This window comes from Mus musculus, chromosome 6 (assembly GCF_000001635.26).
Source record: "Mus musculus strain C57BL/6J chromosome 6, GRCm38.p6 C57BL/6J".
Taxonomy (NCBI): Eukaryota; Metazoa; Chordata; class Mammalia; order Rodentia; family Muridae; genus Mus; species Mus musculus.
In genome coordinates, this window is record NC_000072.6 from 124,560,256 (window position 1) to 124,584,082 (window position 23,827).

Sequence of the window (23,827 nt, forward strand, 5' to 3'; positions counted from 1 at the left end):
TTTCCAGCCATTCAGCTTTGTTTTGTCTTGAGAAAAGGTCTCTGTTTGTTTGTTGGTTTGTTTGTTTTTATTTGTTTTCAGGGCTCTGAATTCATTATGGTTTCTGACTGTTTGGTTTGTTAATTTGCTTCCATTTGGTCCACTTTGCCTTGGACGCGCCTCCCAGATTTAAGGGGGGAAATGTTTGAAGGAAAAGATGATTTGGTTTAATGCTCGATGAGTATGTGAATTCAACCTGCCAGTGATAAAAGGAAGAACTTAACTAAAGGTAACTTGGCTCCACACCTTCCCCCAGTGGGAACATTTACATCTCGATTGCTTTGTTTTGGTGCTTTTACCAACAAATATTTTTTAAAACATACATGAGCAGCCTTTAATTAGAATTTCAAATCACTAAAAATATAAATACTAAAAGAAAAAGAAAAAAGAAAGAAAGGAAGGAAGGAAGGAAGGATGGATGGATGGATGGATGGATGGATGGATGGATGGATGGAAGGGAGAAAGGGTAATACATAAGTTTCAGGAAACTCCAGAAAATGGACAGACCTTCCATGCTTATGGATTGGAAGAACTAAGATTGTGAAAGTACCCTACCATCCTACCGAAAACAATCTACAGATTCAGTGCAACCCCAGAAGAAATTTCAGAGCCATTCTTCTAAGACATAGGAAAAAACAATCTCAAATTTAGATGGAACACAAAAAGTCACAGCTAGCCAAAGTTGTTATATTGTCTAGTTCCTGTCAGCCCTTATGTATGCATTCCTCTGTTCTGTGTAAAGAGTCATTAAGCATCCGGTAACCTCAATGTACCTTGGCTGATGTGTCACTTAATTTCTTCAGCATTATAGAGGTCTAGAGTAGTTTCCCTACCCTTGACCACCCAAGGGGACTTGTGTAAAAAATATCTATGCTGGAAAACTAACCATGATCTCCACCCCTCTTCCCATCTATTCTTAGATCTATGCTAATGGGAAGAACTTGGGTGAATTCTGTGGAAAGCAAAGGCCTCGAGACCTGACACCAGCAGCAATGCAGTGGATCTGCTGTTCTTCACAGATGAGTCAGGGGACAGCCGAGGCTGGAAGCTGCACTACACCACTGAAATTGAGAGGGTTAGGGTGGAGCAAGGCTTCCTGGGAAACTTGTGTTGAACATGCATGAGACCTGGGGTATTGTCTCTAGGCCCCCTAAACTAAAATAAGATATGTAGGTGCCTCCCTCGCCTGCCAGTAATAAGGCAAACAGGAGGGGACCAATGGCTCTGACAAGCGAATGCCCTCACCATCAGCCATCAAGTGCCCCCAGCCCAAGGCTCTGGATGAGTTCACCATCATCCAGGATCCGCAGCCTCAGTACCAGTTCCGGGATTACTTCATTGTCACCTGCAAGCAAGGCTACCAGCTCATGGAGGTAAGAGGCCAAGGCTCATGGGACAGATCCTCTGGGTGTCCCAGGAGGAAGAGATGGGCAGATCTCAACTGGAGCCATGGAGGGTGGGGCTGGAAGAATCAATCTGTCTGCCCTCAGATCTGAGTAAACATCAAAGTTCAAGGTCCACTCAGGCTTTGGAGCAAGTTCAAGGCCAACCAGGATGAGTCGGTGAGATCTCATCTCAAAGTAAAAAGTGAAAAAGAGGGCTGAGGATACAGCTCAGCAGGAGAGGGCTTGCCTAGGGTGCTGGTGGTCCTAGGTTCAAGATCAGGTACAGGAAAGAAGAAGAAAAAGAATCTACTTTGTCTGCATACAGGAAACACTCAGAGGGTTTGTTTACTGTTTGTTTTGTTTTGTTTTGTTTTGTTTTGTTTTGTTTTGTTTTCAGAACCTGATGTCTGAGCCAGGCTTAATCCAAGCACTTAGGTACACAAAAGCCAGTTAGAGGCAGGTAGATCACTGTGAGTGCATAGGCCAGCCTGGTCTACAGAGAGAGATTTACAACAGCCAGGGCTACACAGAAATACCCTGTCTCAAAAAAGAGAGAGAGAGTAAAAAAACAGAGAAGAGAGAGGGAGAGAGAGAAAAAAGGCAGGAAAGAGAGAGGGAGGGAGAGGGAGAGATGAAGGAAGACAGAGAGACAGAGACAGAGACAGAGAGAGACAGAGAGAAGGAGAGTTAGTTAAATATATATAAAGAAAGGAAGGGATGGTTGCCTGGTAGGCTGGTGAAAATCAGTGTCATTGTATACCCCAGGCTAGATTTAAAATCTTTATCCTCCTACCTCTACCTTCTGAATGCTGGGATTACAAGTCCCCTTAGATCCATCTGATGGTTGTTCTTGATAAGTTATTTATATCCAGGGGCAGCAGGTACTAAACCTGTAAATCATGAGGAAACTCATGCAAGAAAATGATGAATTTGAGGCCAGCCTGGGCTACATAGCTAATTCTGGGACAGTCTAGGCTATATAACAAGGCCTTGTCTCAGGAAAAAAAATCATATATTCCAATATTATCAAATTAGTGCCAGGCACTCTTTGACCTTTTGCCAACTGTCCTCTCACCTGCCATGTCACCATGTTAAACACCTATGAAAGTGGCCAGATAGCTCTAGTAGTTTAGGGAAAGCCCTGGACTTTAAGAAAACTACAGTGTGGGAGGGAGTATGATGGAGACCTTGGCTGGTAGACTGCTCAGGAAGAGAAAGAAGCCTAACAGCCTGGGACTGCTCTAGAAATTGGTCTTTGGTTTGAAAGAAAAGTACAATCCTGACTTGTCTTCATTACACTTTGGAAGGGGGCAGGGAGTCGAGTGGAAACAGTCCAGGGTCTAAAAACAAAGTTATTAAATCTACCAAATATCCTTGCTGTGAGTTTCTGGTTTGAAATTCGGCATCCCATCTGCCACCCTAGATTGAGAGCACTAGCTAGGGAGAATGGGGAGGAGGGAGGAGGAGGCACATCTGTGAGGGAGCTGAGGTCTAAGAGATGGACACAGCGGCCATCACATTCCCACAGTCGTTGTGCACCTTGGAAATGGGGGTCCTGAGTGCTGACTGCATGTCTAACTTCGGCTTAAACAGGGAAATCAGGCGCTACTGTCCTTCACAGCTGTTTGCCAGCATGATGGCACATGGCATCGTGCAATGCCCAGGTGCAAGAGAAAGTCACAAACTGGATGTCTGCCATCTCTTAATCTTGAGACTTGAGCTGGGAGGGAGAAAGACCCCTCATCTCCAAGGGTCCTGCCTCCTGGCTTGTTCCTTAAAAGCTGTTTAGACCTCATCTCTGGCCTGATGGGCTCTGCCAGATCTGAATTTTACCCCATCTAGTGCAAGTGTGCACCCTCTCTGAGGTCCCCCGAGACCCCCATTGCCCCTACTGAAGTCTCTGCACAGGTGTCCTCCACTTCCTTACAACCCTGTGTTCTCTCTAAGTCAAGAACTTTGGGCAGCCCTGAAGCCTGTCTAATGGGGACTTCTGCTACATCACCACAAAAGGCTTGAACACCTATGAAGCCAGTATCCAGTATTACTGCCATGAACCATATTACAAGATGCTGACCAGACCTGGCAGCAGCGAGTCCCTGTGAGGTAGGAACTGAGGCCCATCATGGTCCTTATTCCTTTCAGCTCTGAGGGACATTTGACATTTCTTCAGTGGAGTCCTGGGTACCAAATGAAGGATTCAACATTACAATGCCAAAAAGAAACAAACAAACAAAAAATCCAAAACAACAACAACAAAGACAATAAATATAAAACAAAAAAATTAAAAAAATAAAAAAAGAACACACGGTTTGAAGAGAAGAACACCAAGCCAATGGAAAGCAAAGTATCAAATCTCTTAAGGAACCACTTTTCTCTCACCACCACAACCATTGCCAACATTACCACTACCAGTAACAATGCACTAATCACCGATAGCACCCATACTAGCACAATATTACCATAACTACCACTGACACACTACCAATAACAACATCATCACCATCATCACTTACAACACCAACAATTGCCACCACCAAACCAACAGCAACAACAGCAAAGCCATAGGCAACACCAACATCACCACCATACTGATATTACCACCACCTACATTGGCAATCTCCAGTACACATTACCATCACTAACACCATTACCAAAATCAGTATCACCATCACCACCACATTACCACCATCCCTGTTATCATCACCACATCAACTCTGTCCCCGCCATACTCAATCATTTGCGAGACCAATAAAAACGTTACCATCCATTCTACCATCACTAAGAACCCGGCACCACCATCACCACCACCACATGTAGGGTGACATTCCCCCTCTACACTCCCATTCTCAGGCTGCCACGCTGTGATCTTTTGCATTCAGGTTTACTTAATGATTCTCAAACTCATCTGTGAGTTGGTTGATCTGCTTACTGTAGTCATGGAGATTGAATGTAGGATCTTTCTCATGAATTCAAAGCATGCACTCTTTTTTTTAAATTTTTTATTAGGTATTTTCCTCGTTTACATTTCCAATGCTATCCCAAAAGTCCCCCATACCCACCCCCCCACTCCCCTACCCACCCACTCCCCCTTTTTGGCCCTGGCATTCCCCTGTACTGGGGCATATAACGTTTGCAAGTCCAATAGGCCTCTCTTTCCAGTGATGGCCGACTAGGCCATCTTTTGATACATATGCAGCTAGAGACAAGAGCTCTGGGATACTGGTTAGTTCATATTGTTGTTCCACCTATAGGGTTGCAGTTCCCTTTAGCTCCTTGGGTACTTTCTCTAGCTCCTCCATTGGGGGCCCTGTGATCCATCCAATAGCTGACTGTGAGCACCACTTCTGTGTTTGCTAGGCCCCAGCATAGTCTCACAAGAGACAGCTATATCTGGGTCCTTTCAGCAAAATCTTGCTAGTGTATGCAATGGTGTCAGCGTTTAGAGGCTGATTATGGGATGGATCCCTGGATATGGCAATCACTAGATGGTCCATACTTTCGTCACAGCTCCAAATTTTGTCTCTGTAACTCCTTCCATGGGTGTTTTGTTCCCATTTCTAAGAAGGGGCAAAGTGTCCACACTTTGGTCTTCATTCTTCTTGAGTTTCATGCGTTTAGCAAATTGTATCTTATATGTTGGGTATCCTAAGTTTCTGGGCTAATATCCACTTATCAGTGAGTACATCCCAGCATGCCCCACTGGTATCTTTAATATTCTGTTCTCCCTCTCTTCTCTTCTCTCCTCTCCTCTCCTCTTCCTCTCTTCCTCTCTTCCTCTCTTCCTCTCTTCCTCTCTTCCTCTCCCTCTCTCTCTCTCTCCCTCTCTCTCTCTCTCTCTCTTTCTCTCTCTCTCTCTCTCTCTCTCTCTCTTTCTCTGTCTTTCTCTCCAAACTCTCTGTATAGATGAGGATGATTTTAAACACCTAATCTTCCTACTTCTATATCCCAGGGATTACAGGTACATATCACCACATCTAACTAAAATTTCTCTTTAAGTTATTAAAAAAATCAATACTGAGGACTTGCCTACCATGTGAGAGACCCAGAGTTACATATTCAACACTGGAGATAAAGAAAGAAGGAAGGAAGGAAGGAAGGAAGGAAGGAAGGAAGGAAGGAAGGAAGGAAGGAAGGAAGGAAGGGCTTAATCTTAGTTTTCTCATTTTAAAAATGAACTTAATACATGCTTGAAAGTGTCGCCAAATTTAAACGAGATAATGCAGATAAAACACTCAGTAACCAAGAGGGCAGAGTGACAGCAATCAGACGATGTAGCTATTTCTGGATGTGGTCCTGCACTCCCAGAATACCAGCATTTGTGTTACTATAGCTGAGGATGGAGAATTCATGGCCAGCTTGGGCTATATAGCAAATTTCAGATCAGCTTGTTCTTAATAATAAATCCTGGAAAGAGTTATATAGGAAGGAAGGCATGGCATTATCATCTATAATCCTGCTGTCAAGATGCAGTCAACTCAGATGGCTTCCTTCCAAAGTGGACAGTGGATGATGTTGACCCTTTGCAGGGTGTCCTCCAAATATCCTCTGCTGGACTTGAAAGGACTCGGTGGGTACTCCACAGACTTGGAAGGAATGAGAACAAGATATAGAGATGCATCGAACGATACTGACCTAGAGAAAGTTCAGCCACTCAAATGTTCTACCCAATGGGTGGCAGAGTTCTTCAGCATGTCTTAATCAATTTTAGTCAACTACCACCATATCTGACTTTTCCTCATCTCACCAAAACACCTCCTTTGCTAATGCCAAGCGGACTTATGGAGGAGACTGGCTCAACAGGAGGGTTAAATGAATGACTAAATCCAAATGAGCTAGTACTTTACAGTTCACAGCTTGACCCACAGCCCCTCTGAGGTATACTTCATGCTTAGCCCATAAGGTCAAAAACCCAACTAGAGCCAATGCTGAGAGACTCTTCACCTCACACAGATAATGGCAGCAGGCTTTCTGCCTTCAACTGCTACTCAAATGAAGTCCTTATCTAGTGTGTGTGGTGCAGGGGTGTGAGGTCTCACTATGTAGTCCAGACTGGTTTCCAGATTGGTAAGGCTTCTACACAGAAGTGCTCAGTAACATAGATTGGATAAAGTGGGTGATTGAAGGTAAAGACTGACCCCAGGGGACCCGAGGAGTGGCCAGCCAGTGCTGTGGAGGTCCCAGCTAAGAACAGGCAGGAGTGTGGATCAACATGAAGCCAGGAGACCCTGTTTAAGTCCCTGTTTCAGCAGGACAGTGGTGGTCCATGCCTTTAATCCCAGCACTTGGGAGGCAGAGACAGGTGGATTTCTGAGTTCCAGGTCAGCCTGGTCTACAGAGTGAGTTCCAGGACAGCTAGGGCTACACAGAGAAACCCTGTATCAAAAACTAAAAAAAAAAGCCACTGATTCAGCAACCCACTGCCAATAAAAAGCCCCGCCTCCCCAGACCACGCTGTCCCAAATCAGAAACAGAACCTTCTGCTCTCCTGGGTTTTATACCAAGCAACCTTTGCTCAGAATGTCTTTTTGTTTGTTCAAGGCAGGATTTCACTCTGTAGCCAGGCTGGCCTTGAACTCACGGCAATGCTCCCGCTTCAGCCTCCCAAACACTGGAATTACAAGCGTGTACACCTGCATCATCACCATGTGTGTCTTTTTTTAATTCCCCGACCTCAGCTATGGACGGTTTCTTCTGTATTTACTCATGGTCTCTTGTGTTTCTGAAATATTCTGAAAACCCTTACAGTGAGCTTCAAATATGCCTCCTGTCCCAGCTTCTCCAGACAATCGTGGCAATACTCGATTCCATTTTACATCTACTGTAAGCCAGGAGCATCGCCTGTTGTCTCATCCAGTCCTCCCTCCCTGTTGGCAGAGGGTGTGTTTTCTGTCATTCATGCCTCACAAAGAGGAAACGGAAGCTCCCACAGATCCCGTGGCTTGTGGAAGTTCCAAAGCTGGTTCTCCACTGAGGCTTCATTCATCCCAGCATGTTTGCCCAGCATGCTCTGTCTCCGGGATTCCTCCCAGTTGCCCCGCAGACCTGCCTGAGCACCCATTTCACCTTCCGGGCTCCACCGCTGTACAGACTCCATCCCTGGGAAGGCCTGTTTCTATGAAGATTGTACCACCAGCTCTCACTTTCCTGCTGGCCCTCATCACCCAGGGCATTGCAAACCTGAGAAGATGAACTCTTTAATTTGTAGGGAAGATTTGGAGTGATTTATACTAAAAGACAAAAATAAAACACACGCGTTCAGTGATAATAGAAAATGAATACCATAAAAGAGAGGGGAGAAAAGGAAGTGCGTTAGTGTTGAGATGAACGTGCTGTAAAGTCAAAGGTTAAATTTATCTTTGAAATAACAGCAGCATCCAAGCTAAGCCGTAATACACACTAAAATCCCAGCCACGCGGGAGGCTGAGACAGAAGGATCATAAGTTCAAGGCCAGCTTTGATCTCATTTCAAAGTTAACAAAAAATTAAAACATAGTAGTGGTGCCTTATGCCTTTAGTCCTAGCACTGCGGGAAGTTCAAGGCCAGCCTGGTCTACAAAGTCAGTTCCAGGATAGCCAGGGCTACACAAAGAAACCCTGTCTTAAAAACCAATAAATAAACAAATAAATTAATAAATAGTTGGCAGGATATAAATATGGTTGATTCTACTTTTTAAACCCTATGCACAATTCAAAAGACTATTAAAAGTAGTCTAGGGGTTTGGAGAGATGACTCAGAGGTTAAGAGGTCCCTGGAATGGAAACACACACACACACACACACACACACACACACACACACACACACACACACACACAAATAGCTCACATGTGTCTATAACTCCAGGTCTGGAGTTTCCAACACCCTCTCTGGCCTCCACAGACACTGCGTGCACAGGTGCACACGCATCCACCCAGGCAAACAACTCTGCACATAAACTACAAGTAAATAAATTCTTAAAAAAGTAAATAGGTTTAAAGTAAAAGTATTCTAAAAATGCTAAACAGAAGTTATTTTAGGTGGAGTGATTTTAACTGATTTTTCTCTTATTTTCTACTGACTACATTTTAAGTAATAAGCATATATCATTCTTATTCTTATTGAAATTTTATTTTTTATAAAAAATTACATATTTTTATTGACAAAGCAAAATACATATATTTGTCCATATCTATGTAATTTTTTATCTCTAGATGCAGATTTAAACTTTATTTGGATGCTTAAACAGAGTGGAAGTGGGGCAGGACCTGAGGTGGTAAGGTCCAGGTTTGGCATTTTTTTTGGTCAAGTCACATGACATCAGAACAGAACTCAGAATCCCTAGAAGCAATGTAGATGAGATTTTTCAATTGACTTGCTTTCTTGGACCACACCCTTCCATCTGATCCTTCTGCCGCAGTTATGAACAAGCCACGCACACACACACACACACACACACACACACACACACACCTACTTCTTAGGATACCAACATGCAATTCACTAGGCTAGATTTCCTCTTCCTTCTGTCTTCTGATCTAGTCCATTTCCTATCCCTCATCATTGGTCTTTCCCGACCTTATCTTACCCTGATAAAATCTTGGAAGCCCTCCCCACCCCTCCCTCTCTCCTAGCCACTACCTTCATTCAGGCTTCTGCCCCAGTGCTGGGAAAATCTTCCAAACCTCCGTGCGTTTCACATCTTGTGTGTGCCTGCTCTCCGGCCTCATGCCAAGGTCACTGTCAAGGGGAGACTGCCTCCATCGTTGTGGATCCTTTAAGTTCACAGGCTGACCCCTAATACGAATTATCCCATACGTGGACAAGTCGGGAGAGAAGAGCGAGTAGAGGGAGGAACGTTTCCTCTAATCAGGAACAAGTTACAGGAACTGGCATACCTGCTCTGTAGTCAAAACCTCCACAGAACAAGGTGCCATAAAATTTTTGGTGGACATAGGAGCAAAATTTTTAAACAGGACACAATGTCCTTGTGGACAGCACAGCTGTCTCGGGAACCTGGTTTCCCTTCTAAGAAGAAAGAGTCACTCTCCCTCTGCGGCCACACCCTTTGCTTGAAGCACTAAGTACTTGTATCCCAGAAGACTCAAGCTGACCAGAGGTCCAGGAAAAGATGTTTCTTCCACTCTGCAGCTGCCCTATCTTCAACAAGATCTAAGTTCAAAAGGCGGGAGCTCAAAGCGGAGCCTTGCTTTAGTGTCCAGCGACATTGCACCTTCCCCACACTCATATCCACAGCCATACACCCCGGTGCCCTCCTCAACCCAGTTCTTCTTCACCTCACCCTGTGCATTGAAACCCCAGCCCCTTGGCTTCCAGGTGATTGTGAGAAATGAGCCAATGAGAAAGCAGAGCCTTTAAGTGTCTCCGCAGTCTGCGATGCCTGTGGCGAGGATCCTGGAATAAAGGGCAACAAGCAGCCCCCGGGAAAGTCTCCCAGAAAATGTTAATCCGATTTAGAGACCCCAGAGTCTGTCCCTCCAAACAAAATGTTTCCAGGTCCCTAAAACTTCAGATCCCATCGCCTCAGCCATTCCCCACATTGACCACCAGATGGCGCCATCAAGCAACGAGGATTTCAAGACCAAACCTAAACTGGGAACTCAAGATTTTTTTTTCCTTTATGCAAATGCTTCATTCCCTGAAACATTTCTCCAGGAATGGTCACCCCCTCCACTGCCACAATCCTTCCCTCCCCTGTATGCCTACTCCCTCCTTCAGCTTAGAGTGCCTGAAGACTCTGTCAGGAGAGCTGAGGACCCAAAACAAACTGGCCTTGAGACATGTGAGTAAGACTGATGGGTACCAAGGGAGGAGATAGGAGTTGGGCATAAGTGGCAAACATGCTCCCATATTATGAAGAAGAAGAAGAAGAAGAAGAAGAAGAAGAAGAAGAAGAAGAAGAAGAAGAAGAAGAAGAAGAAGAAGAGGAGGAGGAGGAGGAGGAGGAGGAGGACGAGTAGGAGGAGGAGGAGGAGGAAGAGGAAGAGGAAGAGGAAGAAGAAAAGAAAAGGAAAGAAAATAGAAGGGGAATAAGAACAGGAATACAATACCCTTCTTTCCATACTGCCAGCTCCAGAGCACATACTTCTCAGGGTCACTCCTCAGCCCTTCTCCCAGGGTCCAGACCCTTAGACATGAGCTGAGCTAGCCTCTCCTTTCTTGACACTGGGTTCATAGCAGGGTAACAGTGAGGGGAGGGAACTCTCTGAGAGAGGAGAAAATCCCCCCACGTGTGTTTCTCAGACCCCACATGTGTTTGTCAGACGCCAGAAGGGTTTCCCCGGGGGCGAGGGGCTTCTTGCTGAAGCCTTGGGAAACTTTGCAGAGCCATCACTGGAAAACTTCACTCTCAGATAGCTGGTCCCATGCCAGTCCTACCCCTGGAAGGAAAGGACATGAAAGAGAAGGACAGAGAAGGCAGCTCAGGGGCTATGGGGAGTGCTATAGAACCCAGTGACCCCTGGACTGGGCACTGACCTACGAGGAACTCAGCTGCAGCAGATGCAGAGGCTGCTGATGCCCCCAATCACAGAACCACTATGAAGTCTACAATGGGCATGGGGGAAGAACCAAGCAGTTTAGTCATCCTATTCCTGCCTAAGGCAGTTCAAATAGCAAGGGTGCTACACAACACCCTTGATCCTCCAGCCCCACAAACACTCGCCTCTCTCTTTGACAGGTGGCTCTTTGCCCTCCTGGTGACCCTGTTCTATGGGGTGGAAGGCTCCATCTACCTCCCTCAGAAGCTCTATGGAGAGGTGACCTCCCCTCTGTATCCCAAGCCTTACCCCAGTGACTTGGAGACAACCACTGTGATCACTGTCCCCATGGGGTACAGGGTGAAGCTGGTCTTCTGGCAGTTTGACGTGGAGCCTTCTGAAGGCTGCCTCTATGACTATGTTAAGGTAGGCGTCAGAGTGGGAGGGAGGGGAAACAAAGCTGGAAATTTGTGCTCTGAATACTCTGGACAATATGCCTGCACCCCATCACTGTACAGCTCTGTAGAAATGCTGGTTTTGGGTCGCTGGTGCCATAGAGGGGGTATTCGTGGACTTTTGAGGCCTTCAGTGAGATTCATGAGGAAAAGGGGCAGGCATGGGGGTGTTTGTTCCAGTAGATTTCACTATGTATTGGAGTTAGGACACAGCTAACCATAAGGCCTTGAGAAACAGCCATGCCTCAGTTTCCCTGAATGGTAACCTACTGCATCCAAAACAAGAAGAAAAGAAACATATGAAAGGTGTCACATGTCCTTCAGGGAAGACAAGGACCTTGGTCACCCCTGTATGTACCCTTCAAAGGGTTTCTTTCTTAGCCTCATCTTTCTACATCCAGTAAAAATAAAAGGCAGGATTCAAGCAGAGCCTGTGCTCTTCCTCACACTATGAGGCTCAGGCAACAGCCAGGAGGCTAAGAAAATAACATGAAAACCCGCACACTTCCCCAACAAGGGGGACTCAACAAGTCTGCAGCGTTGAGGGAGGGGTGCGTCCCACGGCAGAGCTAGCAAGGAGAACGTCTTCTGCTTTCGACAAAGTAAGGAATCTGTGAGACAAAGCAGGGAAGACACTAGGTGATGCTGGCCGGTGCGGAGACCTCTGGGTACCATTTGTACTATCATGTTCAGCTGGGTCTATCAGGAGGCTGAGTTGAGTGTGGCTTTTCAAACAAATAAGTAGAAAGCACAACAAAATAAATAAAAATGTGGGCATAGTAGGGCAGTCCTGTGAACCCAGTTATTAGGGAGACTTAGACCATTCTGGACTGGCCTGGGCAAGCACGGGCTATATAATAAAGCACATTATCGGAAACAAGAAAGAGATGACATACCAGGCACACAATGACAGGTGACAGGTTAGCCAACAGTTGGGAAGATGGTAGAAGAATAACAGGCTCAATCCCAGTCCAGAGCTGGCAAGATGGCTCAGTGGATAAAGGCCCTTGTCTCTAAGCCTGACAACCCTGAGTTCAATCCCAAGGATGCCCATGATGGAGGGAAAACCTGACTCCTGCAAGTCATCCTCTGGGCTGACATGTATGCTCCTGTAACATGCCCCTGTAACATGCCCCTGTAACATGCCCCTGTAACATGCTCCTGTAACATGCTCCTGTAACATGGCCCTGTACCATGCCCCTGTAACCTACCCCTGTAACATGCCCCTGTAACATGCCCCTGTAACATGCTCCTGTAACATGCCCCTGTAACATGCCCCTGTAACATGCCCCTGTAACATGCCCCTGTAACATGCCCCTGTAACATGCCCCTGTAACATGCCCCTCGACACAGACAGAGACAGAGGCCTTAATTAATGCCATCAAGGCAAGCCTAGGCTACATTGTGATATCCTAACTTAAGAAAACAAACTTAATGAAAGACAGAGATGGACCCATAAGCATCACTTGAGGGTGTGCACAGCAGCCAGATCTGACAGATAGTAACATTAGATCAGGATTCAATCCAAGGAGGGTCTCTCTGGCTGCCACACGGGACCAGACTCCTTAGCAGGGCTTCTCTCCATTGTCCTCCCTCCAACAGATTTCTGCTGATAAGCAAACACTGGGGAGGTTCTGTGGGCAGCTGGATTCTCCCCTGGGCAACCCCCCAGGAAGCAAGGAATTCATGTCCCAAGGAAACAAGATGCTGCTGACCTTCCACACAGACTTCTCCAATGAGGAGAATGGGACCATCATGTTCTACAAGGGCTTCCTGGCCTACTACCAGGCTGTAGGTGAGTGCTCCCCACAGCCAGCCCTTCACTCTGGCCTCAGCCATGGGAGTGGGGCTGGGGCATGTTTGAGCCCTGTTGTAGTAATTTCTTAATCTCCATCGGGGATTTCTACCCTTTGATCATTCAGTTCCCAGATAAAACTTTTGTATTTATAATAAGCCTTCATCAGTGATAGAGCTGGGCAGATATCAACTCTCTATGCTCTTACGTCTACTTCCCCGTTAACAACCCTGAGATATGATTGGCTGTATTCCATCCAGGCAGCTCTTACTCAGACTGGGCAGCTCTCATGGGCAATTCTCATGATTGCTCTCCTCTTCTCTCCACCTTCTATCTTGTCCATCGTGGACCTCCTTGGACCCCAAGCCTGGGAACCAAAACTTTACCTACCTCTCTTCTGGCCAGCTATAGGTTGCCGGTATCTTTATTCAACCAACAGTTCTAAATTAAAGAGCAAGTCACACAGTATCACTTGGTGGATGTGAGGATTCTCTTACCCCTAATGACAACCAGACCTCGGGGACCAGTATTTAGCATTGCAATACAAAGCAACAGACCAAACCTCAACAGAGCCCAAAGAAGCCAGAAGCCTAGCTTTCCTTATTTCTCTCCTCAAGATGGGGTCTGACCATCTGGGCTCTTCTACCACCAAGCAGCTCCCAGAGAACATAGAGAGGCAAAGGGGCCAGAAGTGGACTTTGTCTCCAGGCTTCTAGTACATGACTCTTTGAGGGGAAAAAAAACCCGCACAAAATATTCTGAACATAGGAAGAGATAGCACAACAGTAGCACACCTCGCCCCAGAATTCTGTGGAGAGGGATGTAACCCTTCCTTCTGGAATCCCTTCCAGACCTTGATGAATGTGCATCGCAGCCCAACTCAGTGGAAGAGGGTTTGCAGCCCCGATGCCAACATCTGTGTCACAACTATGTTGGAGGCTACTTCTGTTCCTGCCATCCTGGCTATGAGCTTCAGAAAGATGGGCAATCCTGCCAGGGTGAGGCTGAGTGGGAAGGGTGGGAAGGCAAAGGCAGAGCAGAGGCTTGCTGGGCCAGCCTAACACCCTAACAGCCCCTCTGATTCTGCATTTATAGCTGAGTGCAGCAGTGAGCTCTACACAGAGCCCTCAGGCTATGTCTCCAGCCTTGAATACCCTCAGCCCTATCCACCGGATCTACGCTGCAACTACAGCATCCGGGTGGAGAGGGGCCTCACTGTGCACCTCAAGTTCCTGGATCCTTTTGAAATTGATGACCACCAGCAAGTGCACTGCCCCTATGACCAGCTCCAGGTAGAGCTAGACTTCAAACTTTCTTTCCATTACTCGAGTGGCTCCCCAGGTCCCTGCTCCTTCCTGGGATCTCGAACTGAGTGGGACAGGGACACATTGTTCACCAGGATCATAGAGGTCTAGAGTAGCTTCTCTACCCTTGTCCACCCAAGGGGACTTGTGTAAAAAGAAGAGAACTAACCATGATCTCCTCCCATTTTCCCATCAGATCTACGCTAATGGGAAGAACTTGGGTGAATTCTGTGGAAAGCAAAGGCCTCCAGACCTTGACACCAGCAGCAATGCAGTGGATCTGCTGTTCTTCACAGATGAGTCAGGGGACAGCCGAGGCTGGAAGCTGCACTACACCACTGAAAGTGAGAGGGTTAGGGTGGAGCAAGGCTTCCTGGAAAACTTGTGTTGAACATCGATGAGACCTGGGGTATTGTCTCTAGGCCCCCTAAACTAAAATAAGATATGTAGGTGCCTCCCTCGCCTGCCAGTAATAAGGCAAACAGGAGGGGACCAATGGCTCTGACAAGCACATGCCCTCACCAACAGCCATCAAGTGCCCCCAGCCCAAGGCTCTGGATGAGTTCACCATCATCCAGGATCCACAGCCTCAGTACCAGTTCCGGGATTACTTCACTGTCACCTGCAAGCAAGGCTACCAGCTCATGGAGGTAAGAGGCCGAAGCTCATGGGACAGATCCTCTGGGTGTCCCAGGAGGAAGAGATGGGCAGATCTCAACTGGAGCCATGGAGGGTGGGGCTGAAAGAATCAATCTGTCTGCCCTCAGATCTGAATAAACATCAAAGGGACTGAAGATCAAGGTCCACTCAGGTTATGGAGCAAGTTCAAGACCAACAGTGGTGACTCAGTGAGATCTCATCTCAAAGTAAAAAGTGAAAAAGAGGGCTGAGGATATAGGTCAGAAGGAGAGGGCTTGAAAAGGATGCTGGTGGTCCTAGGTTCAAGGCCAGGTATAGAAAAGAAGACTAAAAAGAATATACTTTGTCTGCATAGAGAAAACACTCAAAGGGTTTGTTTTTGTTGCTTTGCTTTGCTTTGCTTTGCTTTGCTTTGCTTTGCTTTGCTTTGCTTTGCTTTGCTTTGCTTTGCTTTGCTTTGCTTTGCTTTGCTTTGCTTCGCTTCGCTTCGCTTTATGAACCTGATGTCTTAGCGAGGCTGTGGTGGCTCATGACTTTAATCCTAACACTTAAGGGCATAGAGGCCAGTAGAGGCAGGTAGATCACTGTGAATTCAAGGGCAGCCTGGTCTACAGAGGGAGTTCTAGAACAGCCAGGGGTACACAGAGAAGCCCTGTCTCAAAAAAAAGAGAGAGACAGAGAAAGACAGAGAGACAGAAAGAGACGGGGGGGGGGGCAGAGACAGAGAGACAGAGACGGAGACAGAGAGACAGAGAGAGTTAAATAGATAGAGAGAAGGGATGGTTAGTTGGTAGGCTGGTGACGATCAGTGTCACTGTATAGCACAGGCTAGATTTAAACTCTTTATCATCCTGCCTCTACCTCCTGAGTGCTGGGATTACAAGTGCCCTTAGACCCATCTGATGGCTGTTCTTAATAAGTTATTTATAACCAGGGGCAGTGGCACCTACACCTGTAACTCATGAGGAAACTCATGAGAGAAAAATCATGAATTTGAGGCCAGCCTGGGCTACATAGTTAATTTAGGACAGCCTAGGCTATATAGCAAAGCCTTGTCTCCAAAAAAAATAATAATAACCATATTTTTCAATATTATCAAGTGAGTGTCACTCTTTGATGTTGTGCCAACTGTCCACTCACATGCAATGTCACCATATTAAACACCTATGAAAGCGGCCAAGTAGCACTAGAAGATTAGGGAAAGCCCTGTGCTTTAAGAAAACTGCAGTGTGAGAGGGAGTGTGATGGAGACCTTGGCTGGTAGACTGTTTCAAGAAGAGGGAGAAGCCTAAAAGCCTGGGTCTGCTCTAGAAAATGGTCTTTGGTTTGAAAGAAAAGTACAATCCTGACTTGTCTTTATTACACTTTGGGAGGGAGCGGGGGTCTAGTGGAAACAGTCCAGGGTCTAAAAACAAAGTTATTGAACCTACCAATTGACCTTGCTGTGAGTTTCTGGTTTGAAATTCGGCATCTCATCTGCCGCCCTAGATTGAGAGCACTAGCTAGGGAGAATGGGGAGGAGGGAGGAGGAGGCACATCTGTGAGGGAGCTGAGGTCTAAGAGATGGACACAGCGCCCATCACATTCCCACAGTCGTTGTGCACCTTGGAAGTGGGGGTCCTGAGTGCTGACTGCATGTCTAACTTCGGCTTAAACAGGGAAATCAGGCGCTACTGTCCTTCACAGCTGTTTGCCAGCATGATGGCACGTGGCATCGTGCCATGCCCAGGTGCAAGAGTAAGTCACAAACTGGATGAGTAAGTCACATCCCTTAATCTTGAGACTTGAGCTGGGAGGGAGAAAGACCCCTCATCTCCAAGGGTCCTGCCTCCTGGCTTGTTCCTTAGAAGCTGTTTAGGCCTCATCTCCAACCTGATGGGCTCTGGCAGATCTGAATTTTACCCTATCTAGTGCAAGTGTGCACCCTACTGACCATTCTTCTCTGAGGTCCCCGAGACCCCCAATTGCCCAACCGAAGTCTTGCAAAGGTGTCCTCCACTTCCTTACAACCCTGTGTTCTCTCTAAGTCAAGAACTGTGGGCAGCCCCAAAGCCTGTCTAATGGGGACTTCCGCTACATCACCACAAAAGGTGTGACCACCTATGAAGCCAGTATCCAGTATCACTGCCATGAACCATATTACAAGATGCTGACCAGAGCTGGCAGCAGCGAGTCCATGCGAGGTAGGAATTGAGGCGCATCACGGTCCTTATTCCTCTTTCCGCTCTGAGAGACACCTGACATTTCTTCAGTGGAGTCCTGAGTACCAACTGAAGGATTCTACATTACAATGCCAAAAACAAACAAACAAACAAATACAACAACAACAACAAAAAACAAAATAATAAAAACAAAACACTTAAGAAACAAAGTAATAGTTTGAAGAGAAGAACACCAAACCAATGGAAAGCAAAGACTTGAATCTCTTGTGGGGGTTTTTTGGGGGTTTTTTGTTTGTTTGTTTTTTGTTTTGGTTTTTCAAGAAAGGGTTTTTCCGTGTATCCCTGGCTGTCCTGGAACTCACTCTGTAGACCAGGCTGGCCTCAAACTCAAAAATCTGCCTTCCTCTGTCTTCCCAGTGTTGGGATTAAAGTGTTGTGTGCCACCAAGCCTGGCTAAGAATTGAATCTCGTAAGCCACCCTCTAACCACCACAACCATTCCCAATACTACCACGACCAGTAACAATGCACTAATCACCAATAGCACCCTACCAACACAATACCACCATAGCCACCACTGACACACTACCAGTACCAACATCATCATCATCATCACTTCCAACACCAACAATTGCCACCACCAAACCAACACCAGCACCTGCAAAGCCATAGGCAACACCAACATCACCGCCATACTGATATTAGCACCACCAACATAGGCAATCTCCAGTACACATTACCATCGCTAACACCATTATCAAAATCAGTATCACCATCACCATCATCTCTGTTATCATCACTGCATCCACTCTGTCTACACCAAACTCACTCATTAGAGAGACCAATAATACTGTTACCATCCATTCTACCATCACTAAGAACACAGCACCACCATCACCACCACCACCACATATACAGTGACATTCCCCCTCTAAGCTACCATTCTCAGGCTGCCATGTTGTGATCTTTAAGCATTCAGGTTTACTTAACGATTCTCAAACTCATCTGTGCGTGGGTTGGTCAGCTTACTGTAGTCATGGAGACTGGACCTAGGGCATCTCTCATGAATTCAAAGTATGCACTATTACCATTGAGCTATAGTCCCAGCATGCCCCACTGGTATCTTTAATATTCTGTTGTCCCTCTTCTCCCTCTCCCTCTCCCTCTCCCTCCCCCTCCCCCTCCCCCTCCCCCTCTTCCTCCTCCTCTCCCTCTCCCTCTCCCTCTCCCTCTCTGTCTCTCCCTCTCTGTCTCTCCCTCTCGCTCCCTCCAAACTCTCTGTATAGATGAGGATGATTTTAAACACCTAATCTTCCTATCTCTATACCCCAGGGATTACAGGTACATACCACCACATCTATCAAAAAATTCTCTTTAAATTATACAAAAAAAAATTCAAGATTAAGGACTTATCTACCATGTGAGAGTCCCAGAGTTACATATTCAACACTGGAAATATGGAAGGAAGGAAGGAAGGAAGGAAGGAAGGAAGGAAGGAAGGAAGGAAGGAAGGAAGGGTTTAATCTTAGTTTCCTCACTTTAAAAATGAACTTAATACATGCTTGAAAGTGTCACCATATTTAAACGAGATAATGCAGATAAAATACTCAGTAACCAAAGGGCAGAGTGACAGCAATCAGACGATGTAGCTATTGCTGGATGTGGTCCTGCACTCCCAGAATACCAGCATTTGGGTTACTATAGCTGAGGATGGAGAATTCATGGCCAGCTTGGGCTATATAGCAAATTCAAGGTCAGCCTGTTCTTAACAATAAATCCTGGAAAGAGTTATACAGGAAGGAAGACATGGCATTATCATCTGTAATCCTGCTATCAAGATGCAGTCACTGGTAAACTCAGATGGCTTCCTTCCAAATATATATAGCTAAGTATTCTGCAGTTTTTATTTTTTCACTCAACAATAAGACAAAATACATGTACGGAGTCTTTTTAGCATTATATATCTATATACATTTGAACCAGTTAATTTTGATCCTTGACTATGGTGTCTCCTTTCTCCAACTCCCTCTATAACACCTTCAGTGTCCAATGGCCTCTGCTGCCTGCTTTTCTGGCCCACCACCTCCAGCCTTGACACAAACTCTTTTAATCCTCAGGGATATATACCTGCACAGCCCAAGGCATTTGGAAGAATGAAGAGGAAGGAGAGAAAATGCCCCGGTGTCTGCCAGGTAAAGAGTGGATGAGCCAGATGTCATTTGCAGTATGGGGGTGGGCGGGGGCATTCTACAGAGAGAGATCAAGTAAGGTGATGCTTCAACTCCAAGGGAAACACCCGATAAGGAGTAAGGAAAAGGAGCGAGAGAGTGTGTGCCAGGAAAAAGAGAGAGATACAGAAAATCTAAACTAGTCCTGATGGTCTAGTGCTCCCATGAACAAGGAATCAGAGAGTAAAGTCAAGAGAAATTCCCAGAAGGAATTAGTAAGAACAGGGAGAGTTAGCCAAGAATGGGTGGAAGAAGGGACTATGGGAAAAGGAAGACAAAGGAGGGAGAGAGAGAGAGAGAGAGAGAGAGAGAGAGAGAGAGAGAGAGAGAGAGAGGGGGGGGGGGGTATAGGCAGAGGAAAGGAGAGGAAGGCTAGGAGTTAGGAGCGGCAGCAGAGGAGGGGGCTGGGGGGGGGGAAGGTTGGGGGTGTGGGGGATGGGGGAGCGATGAACAAAAGAGGGAAGAAGGGGCTGGAACCTGCAGCTGACAGGTTCTCATCTTGTCTCTCTGCAGTGTGTGGGAAACCTGTCAACCCTGTGACACAGAAGGAGCGCATCATTGGAGGGCAGCCAGCCAGGCCCGGCAACTTCCCCTGGCAGGCCTTCACCACTATCTATGGGCCAGGGGGTGGGGCCCTGCTTGGAGACCGCTGGATCCTCACAGCAGCCCACACCATCTACCCCAAGTATCCCAACAAAGGAAAAAACACCAACCCCAGAACGCTTGTTTTCCTGGGCCACACAAACATGGAACAGATCCAAAAACTGGGACATCACCCAGTCCGTAGGGTCATCATACACCCAGACTACCGCCAAGAAGAACCTGACAATTTTGAAGGAGACATTGCTCTACTGGAGCTGGAAAACAGTGTCACACTGGGCCCCGAACTCCTCCCCATCTGTCTCCCAGACAATGAGACCTTCTATGGCCAAGGCCTCATGGGTTATGTCAGCGGATTCGGGACAACAGGAAATAGGATACCTTTCCATCTCAGGTTTGTCAGACTGCCTGTAGCTGATCGAGAGGCATGCCAGAGATGGCTCTGGACAAAAAAGGATACTTCTCCATTTTCTCAAAATATGTTCTGTTCTGGGGACCCAGCTGTACAGCAAGACGCCTGCCAGGGGGACAGTGGGGGTGTTTTTGCAGTCAGGGACAGAAATCGTGATATCTGGGTGGCTACGGGCATCGTATCCTGGGGCATTGGGTGTGGTGAGGGATATGGCTTCTACACCAAGGTACTGAATTATGTTGACTGGATCAAGAAAGAGATGGGAGACGAAAACTGAACCCAGTGTTCACTGGGTCAGAATCCAGGGTATAGTGTATTAAAAAAAATGTATCTGACCAATTGTTGATAAGCACTATGATTCTCATATAAAAATCACAGATGCAGACCGTGTATAGAATAAACTCTCTTTTCTGTAATCCCAACAACGTTATGGCATTTTGTTGTGTTTTCAACATAGTTTGATTGTGTGGCCCAGGCTGCCCTAAAGTATACAGTCCTCCTGCTGAAGCTCGGGATTAAAGCTTACAATGATGAGTTGGAGGGTTGCTCCCCAGTTAAGAGTATAGACTGTTAGAAAGGCAGGGGTGGTGCACACCTTTAATCCCAGCACTCAGGAGGCAGAGACAGGTGGGTCTCTGAATTTGAGGCCAGCCTGGTCTACACAGTGAATTCCAGGACAGGCTTCACAGAAAAACCTTGTCTCAAAATACCGAGAGGGAGAGGGAGAGGGAGAGGGAGGGGGAGGGGGAGGGGGAGGGGGAGGGAGAGGGAGAGGAGAGGGAGAGGGAGAGGGAGAGAATGGACTGTTCTTGCATAGTTCAAACATCGTTTGATTTCCAGCACCCTTGTCCCATGGCTCACAACTGTCTCTAACTCCAGCTTCAGCCTTCCAACACCTGCACATACCCATCCATACACATATACATAGCTAAAATACTATTCTATATTTTGTCTTAGTTGTACAACATAAAGAAAGCCATGGTTTTTCTTTTTAACATTTTTTAAATGCATTCCCTTCTTATTAAATCTTCTGGAAGGGAAGAATATTGTGAATTTATGTCTCTAAGTTCAGTCACTAATCATTTGAGACAGGTTCTTACTGTTAGGACCTAGGTAAAATATTAAGGCCTAGATGGAATGTTAAGGCCTAGGTAGCTGCTCCTGGACAGCCTGCCAGGAAACTTTCTCATATGTTCTGCTGACTAGGACACTGGATGATGTTTACCTTGGCAGGGTTGTAGAAGCCCTTCAGTAGAACCAGTATATATATATATTTTTATGTGACATCAGTAGACTCCTCTGTTGATAGATGGCCCCATGGATGGGGGGCTGTGGCAAAAGCGTACCTGCTATCCGTGTAGATGCTGAGTGTTTTTCCTTTTCTTAATTCCAAGGCTTTAGTGTGGGAGATCAATTCTTCCTTTTGAGCTGATGTGTTCTCTGGCAGGGCCTTGTCCAGCTCCCACAGCTGTTCTGACATGTTTTCTTTCTTCTTTTGGATAGCTGTTCCAGTCTGTGAACCAGGTAATGTCTGCACCCTCTAGTAACTGGTCTGTTAGATTTTCATGCCACTATTGTGTCTCAGTAAGAAATCACATACAGTCTGGGTCTATGAGCTGGGTAGCTGAGTTCAGACTTGCAGAAGGCAAAAGTGACTCTATCAAAGTTGAAAAACAGAGTCTGCTAAGGAGTCATGTGAGCATTAGTCAGCCATCAATCAGGGGGCTAAATCACACTTTTTAGGGCATGCACCAAGTTCTGTCCCAGAGTCAATTTATCTTTGTCCTTGACCGGTAAGGTCACAGCTGCCACTGTGTGTAGGCAAGCAGCCATCCTATAGCCACAGGGTCTAATTTCTTTTTTTTTTTTTTCCATTTTTTATTAGGTATTTCGCTCATTTACATTTGCAATGCTATACCAAAAGTCCCCCATAGCCACCCACCCCCTCTCCCCTACCCACCCACTCCCCTTTTATGGCCCTGGCGTTCCCCTGTACTGGGGCATATAAGGTTTGCGTGTCCAATGGGCCTCTCTTTCCAGTGATGGCCGACTAGGCCATCTTTTGATGCATATGCAGCTAGAGTCAAGAGCTCCGGGGTACTGGTTAGTTCATAATGTTGTTCCACCTATAGGGTTGCAGATCCCTTTAGCTTCTTTGGTACTTTCTCTAGCTCCTTCATTGGGGGCCATGTGATCCATCCAATAGCCGACTGTGAGCATCTAATTTCTTGGATAACTATGCCACAGGGCCCCAATCTCTGAATAAGAACCCTTTTGGCAATATTTTTGTTCTCAGTCACCTCCGGGAGGCCTAAAGCTGTAGCCGACATTAGGGCAGTCTTAATGGCATACAAGGCCTGTTGTCCTTTATTATTTTATACAAAGGGTTGTTTATATCTTTAATTCAGCAAAACCTGGAATCTCCAATCTGTACAAGCCAGCAGTAGCCAGGAATTTTTTTAACGTTTTTGCAGTGGTTTGTGGGTGAATAAGAAAAACAGTCTATTTTGTAGCTTCTTCAACAGGTAGGGCACCGACCTCTTTAAAGTACTCAGCTTCTGTGTTAGCACCCCTTTTGCTATCCTTTTACTTTGAGCCAGGAACAGTTGGAAGTGTTTGGTCATGTGGGGGGGCTCCTCCTCTTCTTGTTGGGGCAGTCTCTTGCCCAGTGTCCTTTTTTCTTTATAGTAAACACATTGATCTTCTGTTGCCAGGTTCTATCTTGACTAAGCTCTCTAGTTTTTCTGACTGTTGTGGCATGCATTTTATATAAGTTTTTTTTTCTTGTCTCTTATTTCTTTTTAATTTCTTGGCTTTTTATTACTTCTGCTTATCATTTTCAGGTGCTAGCACTATCAGCATGAGCTACTTTGCTAGGGTCTAGTCTTTGTTATATGTTTTCTTACAAGCATGTTAGAAATATACATTGTTTTTCATAACAGATAATCTTGATGCAACATGAAAAAGCAGGTTACAGACAAACAAAATCCCATGATTCACATGTCACAAACATATCATTAAAATGTACATAACAGTGTCTTTTGGGGTAAGCAACCCCGGGTAAATATCCTGGTGCAAATTCAAAACAAAAGTCTGTAACTCCTTGGAAAGTCTGTGGAGAGTCATCATCATATTTTCTGACATGACCCACATTTATAGCAAGGGATGACCAAGTGGAAGGAAAAAGAGCTTTAGTCTCAGGGGAACACGCAAATTCAATAATCTCTTGATAGAACACAAACTAGTGATGCCTAAATATTAAGTCACCAGAGGCCTGGTTCATCACTTAGCTACATAAACACCTTTTGAACAACACCAAATCTACACACATTT

General features: G+C 46.1%; 1 protein-coding gene and 1 pseudogene across 1 annotated transcript; both read left to right on the plus strand.

Annotated features, from left to right (window-relative positions):
* On the plus strand, positions 867-3,490 carry Gm18840 (predicted gene, 18840; annotated as a pseudogene).
* C1rb (complement component 1, r subcomponent B) lies at positions 10,175-20,789 on the plus strand. Its single transcript, NM_001113356.1, has 11 exons — positions 10,175-10,203; positions 11,101-11,326; positions 12,958-13,150; positions 14,002-14,148; positions 14,246-14,442; positions 14,651-14,798; positions 14,983-15,104; positions 16,752-16,830; positions 17,121-17,276; positions 19,372-19,446; positions 19,996-20,789. Coding segments are annotated over exons 1-11 (2,121 nt in total). The 5' UTR covers positions 10,175-10,201; the 3' UTR covers positions 20,772-20,789.
* The last annotated feature ends 3,038 nt before the right edge of the window (positions 20,790-23,827 follow it).

Coding starts and splice junctions, on each gene's coding strand:
- C1rb (NM_001113356.1), top strand. Junction 14,443..14,650: donor GCCCCTATGACCAGCTCCAG/GTAGAGCTAGAC, acceptor TTTTCCCATCAG/ATCTACGCTAATGGGAAGAA. Junction 15,105..16,751: donor AAGGCTACCAGCTCATGGAG/GTAAGAGGCCGA, acceptor CGGCTTAAACAG/GGAAATCAGGCGCTACTGTC.